This window comes from Gavialis gangeticus, unplaced genomic scaffold (genome assembly GCF_001723915.1).
Source record: "Gavialis gangeticus isolate Ggan-Ray unplaced genomic scaffold, GavGan_comp1, whole genome shotgun sequence".
Taxonomy (NCBI): domain Eukaryota; kingdom Metazoa; phylum Chordata; order Crocodylia; family Gavialidae; genus Gavialis; species Gavialis gangeticus.
In genome coordinates, this window is record NW_017728996.1 from 40,751,029 (window position 1) to 40,759,309 (window position 8,281).

An 8,281-nucleotide genomic window follows, 5' to 3' on the forward strand; every position below is an offset into this window, starting at 1 on the left:
GGGGGGGGGAGCCCTGCTTCATCAGACAGGATGTGCCACATTCCATTTCCTGCTCCTTTGCCACCTACTCATTTGTTATCACAGTTGCACTGGAAGCTTTGCACTCACTGTTTCCTGAGGTTGCTTTAGACTTTCGTACCTATACAATCCCAAAGACTGTATGGATTCCAAATTATAGTTTTTGGAATATTTAGCATGCCTTTGGGTTAGGCGAGGGAAGGATGATAAGCAAAGGCAGGAACATTTGATAAAAAAAATGCTCCAGAATTTTCCTTGAGTGTATTTTTAAACATAGCTTCAGCAGGGCCCAGTTTATGTGCAAAACTGCCCTAATGGGATTTGCTCTCAGTCTGGGGGATGGGTGGTTGAGTCCATTCATCCCCATGTATAGATTAGTTACTGTGTGTACCTCTGTAGTCAACTTGTACGTACTACCTTGAATACAATGTGTACCTATATCAAACATGTATTAAAAAGAATTGAGAATTTTACAAATTTGCCTCTGGATTTGTATTTAGTTTTAACTGAGATTACAGGGCTGCCTGTTGGTGGCTGACAAATTTGAAAGAAATGCATTCATCACAACCCTAATTGGACTCTAAGCATACTTTTCTTCTTTTATGTTGACATAAAACTTCAATTACAGTAAGATTTTAAAACTGTTCAAGAGAACATCTCTTGACACCCTGTGAGCAAAGCTCATTTTATGGATAGACCTACATATTTTATAAGCTTCTTTTTATCAAAAGATTGGTAAACTGGATATTCTTGACAGGGTAATATCTAGTGATAATTCAGCTAGTGAGTTCACTTTGTTCAGTATCTGCATGATTCACTGCACAGCTGATTGCCAGTCATTTAGGTTGACTTTGTAAATGAAATTTCTTTTTGCTGATGCATATTAACATACAGATACCCCAGACCCTCTCTCTCCCACTAGTTCTCAGAACTTCAGGCATCATATGAACAAAAGTTTCTTGCAAGCTGAAGCATATATTTTGCTTCCTATTCAAGAAAATACAAAATTGATACCATTTAAAACTATATCTACAATATCATGATTGGCTGGTTGCAAGACAGTTGGCTTGATGTGCTAAGACTCTCCATCTTACATTGATTTAATTTACAGATGTGCATACTCATCATTTCTGGAAGCAGGCGCACGGGTACTAACTGCTGGGAGCAGGGAGCAATGATGTAAGAGCTGTTGTTAATAAGGCCCCTGACAAATGTTACATCTACCCTGCAATTAAATGGTTAATTACACCATAAATTTAGACATGCTACGTATGCAAAGTAATTATCACACAATAAAAATGGCCATAAAAATGGTCAATCACAAAGATGTCTGAAAAATGTAGAACATTTGTGCAGCTGGTTTCTATCAAACTTTAATTTGAATGTGGTGGCATATCACACACAGTGTGATAGTGTTTGGCCAGGTCCTCCAATATCCCTGGGTAGACTACTGCTCCGCCACCTCAGGGCACTCTCCAACTCGTGCTGAACTCTGCTACTTCAGGGTGCCTCAGCAGGACATGCCATGACTCACTGCCCCTCCTCCCTTTCCTCAACCAGCTTTCAAAGCTGCTGCTTTAAGTGGCATTAGCACCTCTTCCTGTGAGAAGCAAAGTGTAAACAGCCTCTCAACTTGGCGCGCTGTACTTGTATACAATAGGAACCTGTGGGTGCAGACAGACATAGCAGTTCCAAGAATGTCACTGATGGGCGATCCAGTTCACAAATGTCCCTGGACAGAGGTATTCAGGTCCAAGTAGACCCTTCACCTTTTAGAGATTGCATTACTGTCAAAACACCACCAGGGGTGGGGAAGTACTCAGACCATCATGCTTTCCAGGGGTCAATGCCTGGAGTTTTCCCCACGATACTCCTAGAGCAGAGTTGCTCAACTCCTGGCCCTTGGGCCAAATGCAGCCCATGGAGCCATGGCACCTGGCCTGTGGGGCTCCTCACTGGGCAGGAAATTTGGCAGTGGGGGAGCTGTGGCCATTAATATGTCCATCATTCCCCTCCATGGGGCCAGGCTGGGGCTGGATCACACCTCCTGCCCCCACAGGGTCAAGCCACATGCCTTTCCCCCCATCCAAAAGGCTGGATTGGGGCTGGGCCATGCCCCTTCCCCCTAACCAAGCTACACCCCTTTCCCTCCCAACACAGGGCTGGGTTCAATTAACTCTAACAGCAGGACAATTCACCTCAAATCTAGTCACAAGGTGTTGAACAATTTAAAAGTAGGGATGGTCCCTATACCTTTTTAGTTCTCCTCTGATAGGCAAAGGCGATGTCCTGCCTCTGTTCATTGCTGCGGTTTGTCAGAATATTGACGATGGTGACCTCATCCACACCTATTAAGACATAAGCAAAAGGTTATGGAAAATTCCCCCTCATGTTGGTTTCCATTATTAACACAGCTTAACACACTTGAAATGTAGCATATGCAACATCCACAGTAAGGATCATCAGCAACACCCGCACGCCACACCTTCAGAATAAGTGTAGCCAATTGCAGTCCACATTTTCAGAGAGATGGCTAATGAAGGTCTGCATACTTGTATGACAAATGGACTGCAACTGACATGCTACTTTTATCTTCTATTTTCTGACTGAATACAAGTCACACAGTATCCTACTACGATATTCATGAATATGTTGCCTGTAGAATAAACGGGAACTGGAATGCATTACAGTCCACTTGTGAAATTTTGACAGAATGATTTAAATTAGGCTTCTTGTTAAATCAGTTGTTTTTCCAGATCACTCTGGGCACTTAACTATACTCCAAACAGAACAATGAGTACAAAGGCCACTATGTTCCCTTTTCTCAGCAGCCCACAGGCAAAAGGGTCTTGTATCTTTGATATTTACTGAGGGAATCATATTAATCATACTGCCTTCCAGAAATCATCAATAGGATAGGGGGTTATGAGGTTTTCTAGGTTGCCTAGGGGATTTGGATGCTTGATTCTCCAGTTTTGTTTAATAGTTACACTACAGAAGAGTAAAATGCTCAGTAGCATCCTAAACGAAAGTTTCTAGATCCATGTATGTAAAATGCAATTACACCCTGAGTGCAAAGAGATCATTTGCATGTATTGTTGTTGACAGTCACATTATCCAGCCTCCTAACAGAAACTATTCCAAGCCCTTAAATACCTGGTAGCTGACACTGCTCTGCTATAGGACCTGTCATGTGAGAGTACAGATCAACCTTCCCAAAGGCATTCTCACCCTTCTGTCTTGCAAATGAACACTTCTATAAGACAAATCCAAAGCCCAACCAAGTCGGCTGCCACAGTTCTCATTGGATTTGGTATCAGGCCCATAACCCTTTCCCTAACCAACAGGAAAAGCTGAAATCTCTGTTGATCAGAGTCTATGAAATACTTCTACATTGCTAATCAATGAGATTATAAACAACTGATTATCACATATCCAAATACAATAATTAGGTTGTGCATTCATGATCAAATTTGTAGAATTCATACTCCAAAAGGTGTGGGGAAGTTCAAAGCTCCTTCAGTGAGGAAGGGAGCAGGGCTGGGTGCAGAACAGAGCTGTGAGTGGCTCGTTGGCAGGGAGAGGGGGGCATCTCCTGCCACTGAATGCACTCCCAGGGGAGCAATGGGGGGCATGTGCCCCCCAGATCTGTGCATGGGGCAAAGGCAGGCTGGGGCCTGGGGCAGCACCAGGCTCTTCCTAGTCGGGGGCTGAGCCAGGGCTGTGCTTGCGGTGGGCGGTGGCAGCGCTGGGAGGGAAGCCTATGGGGTGGTAGGCCCCCCCGCCAGTGCTGCCACCTGCCCTGAGCCAAAAAAAGCTGATTACTGATAATGTCAAATTTTCCTTTTATCAGTGCAGATACACTATGGACCAATGTATCGGTGCACCTCTATGTATTACATATACAACAGCGGTTACCCATAGCTGTGCTTGACTGGCAGGTCCAGACAGACAGAAGCAGAATGCCACAGCTGTACCAAATATCCAGATACCATGTACTCCTAAAATTTAAACCAGTAACTGTAGCATATGGACAACCATGCAGGGTGGCCAGAAAGGTTTTCATAATGCTATGTTCTAATACCAAGCTTTTTATTTGGTTCCTTGTTCTGGTATTAAGTTTTTACTTGATGCTGGTTCTGATAATCATCTGGCTTCTTTTTAAGCAAGCATTTTATAGTTTTATCCTCTACTTGAGAAGCTGGGGCTTAGAAGGGCAAAATGTGAATTTATTATTGGGGAATTGTATGTGAACAGAATTGCTCTAATTTAGATACCACATTTAAAAAAAATAAAGTTTGAAGTTTGTAATTTTCCAAACCAGTATCAAGACACAGCTTCCTTCACATTTCTGCATATTATAGGGCAGCAATGGTGTCTGCAATGAATATCAGAAACCAAAGAATAGAACAGAAGTGATCAACAGAACTTATCTACTCGCTGGCAAGCATCCATGAGAATCATTTTCTGTGTAATTTTTCTAAATTATTTACCTCACTAAGTGCTCAGTAAAGAAGCTTACTAAGAAGCAGCATCAGACATGAGGAAGCTGCTTGGAGGAGAATACTATCAATTATACAAGTGAAAGGGCCAGTGTCTTAGGATAATTAAGCAGAGTGTCTGTGAGCTGAAGCTCCCAAGGGAGTTCCCTTGAACACCGGCCATTTTCCCCGCTTCAATGTTTTCACTTTTTCAAATTACACTTAAAAAAAAAAAAAGGTTAATTGACAATCCCATGCTGTTACTTATTCTGATCTACACTACAATTTTTTCCTGGCACAGATAGTTGATTAGGCATTGGAAAAGACCACACCCCATGGTCTGTGTAGTTGGGCCAGCAAAATACCTGGTGCAGATGCTGATATGCTAACAGAAGAGGGCTTCTGCCAGCATATGCCGCATTTAGGCTAGGTGTCTCTGATAACATTACTATGCCAACACAGCTATGGCAGGAGCAGCTCTGTAGCGCACACAACCTATTAGCAACATTAGAACATGCTCATCTACCAGGCAAATTCAACTCTCTCTCTTATATCTTTTGCAAATTTCCTCCCACTTCATAATAATTACAAGCAGTCTGGTTCAAGTGAAAATTATGTAGAAAAGGTTTCCATACTTTTGAAACTACTCCAACTTTCACTTCTTGTCTTGTCTGCATGGCAAAGATAACATCCCTCTTCCTGCACCATTGCTAATCACCCATCTTTGATTTCTACTGTCCTAGCACCCAACTGTCTAAACTCTCCTTTCTCAGTCATCTGAAGGTTTGAGGCAGGAAGGCTGCATTTCTTAACCCTTAAACTAAGCCACAAATTTCACTGAAGTAATATCAAAGCTGTGTGACATCTCTATTCTTGGGAGAGTATTAGATTACAACTAATGTTCCAAAAGTGAGTTTGGATAATAGCCTAATATCAGCATTCAAAACCATATTAACTGACATATTTTAATTTACATTGGCTTGTTATCCTACAAAAAATGCCAATCTTATTTGAAGGCAAACTAACTGGTGGTTCTTCAAAAAGTTGGCTATAACCTAGTAACATGTTTTTAAGCAGGACTATTTTCTAACAGAATTTGTTTTCCCCAACATAAAAAGTGTACACTCAAAGGTTCCCTGAGCTCTTCAACCTTTGCCAAGCCAGCAAGCGAGTCTCTGCAGCATTCAGCCAGTCTTTAGTAAAATAGACACTTTAAAAAAATCCTGGCATTTGAAACCAGCAAATAAAGTTTTCAGGCTCAAGAAAAAGAACCCACAAATGATTGTGCTCTTGTTCACATACTCTGCGGATGGAATAAGTCTATTCATTGCTCTGGCATTTAATGAAAAAATGTGTGCTTGCACTTCAGAGCAGGGAATCATATAGCAAATGGCTCTGGACAGGATGCTGACTCACATCTGCTGAAACAGGGTAGGGCAAATGAGTTCCCTAAAGAAAAAAAAAAAAAATAACTTTACTATACTCTAAAAGCTCTGGAGAAGATTTTCGGGGCCCTGTTGTTAGAGCTTGTTTTCCCAACTTCATAAAAGCAAACTTTCTTTTGTTGAACATATTTTGCCTGTATGTTACTGTTGGTAGGTAAGAGGGAAGGCTTATCTGGTTACTTTGGATTTTATGGTTGCTTTTTAACATGAGAGCTCCTCAGGGGTTTAAAAATATACAGTTAATATTTCAACTTGAGAGACTTTTTATGTCAATTTTTTGACATACTGACAATTCTCTCCCTCATAAAAGGGCCTACTGTTGCCATACCAACTTTGCAGTTTTATAGTTTGATCAGCAAAAAAAGAGGAAGTGAAAACCTCAGACATGCAAATTAACAGCTTCAGTTGTGTTTAACTTTTTTACTTTTAGAAAAGCCACTTCTGAATTTCCATAAATTTGCAGTATGGGCCCATTGTGTTAAGGAATTTATGAACTAGGAAAAATAGCAGATACAGATTTTCTCCCCTTGAAAATGACTCCATAACCAGATAGTATGTTAAATCTATGACTATGATATTTTAATTTCACTATAATCAGAAAACTTCACTATATAAACTGCGTATAAAATATAGTATTTGGGCCAAATTTGTCCAATAGTTTAATGTTTGGTCATTTAGTACATCTTTACAGGGAAAATGACGAGGCATAACAGAGTGAACTGGAGTTTCCTGTAGGGCCCCCTGCAGACATGAAAAGTAAAGGCACCATGGGATCTGATGAGTGATCCCCACAATCATGCTTTCTGCTATGCCTCAAACGCATGGCAGGAGGCATAATTGTGGGATTATCAGATGCCATCACGCCTTATTGCCAGTGCAGGGGGAACCCAGTATCGCAATCCCCATCTCCCCCTGCACCAGCAAGTAGCATCTCCCACAGCTAAGAGTCCCATCAGCTGATCTGGCCTCTTAGCTACAGGAGGCACACCCTGCAGCTACAAGTCCCATCAGCTGATCCAGGGAAACCCTGGCCCTAAACTTAATATTTATTTTGCCTTTAAACTTCAGTACAACCAAGATCTGACCCCTGTGTTTTCACCCCTAGACTTTTCTGAACTACACTTCACCCTCGGTCCAAATGTCTTTTTGTGCAGTATTGTAGACTTCAAGGAGTATCTTTGAGAACATGCTAGGCAGGTTTTGCTTAAATGCAGATCAAAGGAAGTTTCCACTAAATGTTTGTTCCCACACAGCAAGAATTCTGTTTACCTGCACAGGCATGCTGGACTAGCCAACGCAATCTTCTAGATAATCTGAATGATGCAGTCACCTTCTCCAAGTTCCAGATAAAATGAATGTATTAAAATTAATTGTGCAAGCACTGACAAGAATTGAGAAATTTGTATCCATCCAGTCATGGAACAGAAATATGCCTTGTAATTTTGGTGACAGGTCAGGAACTTTGAATTTTAAATATCCCAAGAAACTGTTCACAAAATAGCCACAGAAAAATAATTAATCAAATATGTTTTAAACAAGTGTGAAAAAGTCATTATGATTGTGAATGTTTCATATACAGGAAAAAGGCAACTATTTGTTATAAATTATTCATTATGAAGTAGGCTCTCAACTCTATGCCCTCTACTGAACTATATAGTTCCAAAAAAAAAATCATGTTCATGATTAAAACAGGTCTAAATATATTTATTACATTTACACTTACAATAGTGAATGTAGCTCACTGTAAAATTAATAATGAATATTTATAGCATGCTATTGATGTTCGCTATGCAGAAGCATATTAGGATACTGACTTTGTAAATATACATCCAGCTATCTAGGACTGGACGCTTATACAAAATATTATGCCACATACAGCTCTCTATTATCCTACAAATGTTGACTGACCAACTTTACTCAAAACTGTAGCCCAAGGCCTACTCTGAATATGGTGAGGTACCCAAGGGAATTCTTCAGTCTTTTTGTAGACTGAACACATGCTGTAGAAACAAAAGACATTTCATGTACTATGACATGTTTATTACACCAGCCAACTGGGAATGAGCCAAACTTGCATATATTTACTGCTGTTTATGTTAACTCTGGGGCTGTGTTGCAGTTTGTTACAAGCTATTTTATGATGTCTAGAATTGTTCTTATCTAACTGAGTTGACTTTTCTTCCACTATATATATTGATTAGGGCTGTCAAACTATTAAAAAATTTGATCACAATTAGTTGCATGATTGAAAAAAATTGAGATTAAAAAAATTAGTTGCAATTAATTGTGATTTTACTTGCACAGCTAAAAACTCAAAATTATGTGCAGAAAAATTCA

At 40.3% G+C, this 8,281-nt stretch overlaps 1 protein-coding gene across 1 annotated transcript in view; it reads right to left on the minus strand.

Moving 5' to 3' along the window:
- ANXA2 (annexin A2) overlaps nucleotides 1-8,281 on the minus strand; it is a 72,560-nt gene that overhangs the window by 41,371 nt on the left and 22,908 nt on the right. The window contains exon 3 of the mRNA XM_019504360.1: nucleotides 2,272-2,366. Coding sequence (XP_019359905.1) covers nucleotides 2,272-2,366 — 95 coding nt within the window. The remainder of the gene's footprint in view (nucleotides 1-2,271; nucleotides 2,367-8,281) is intronic.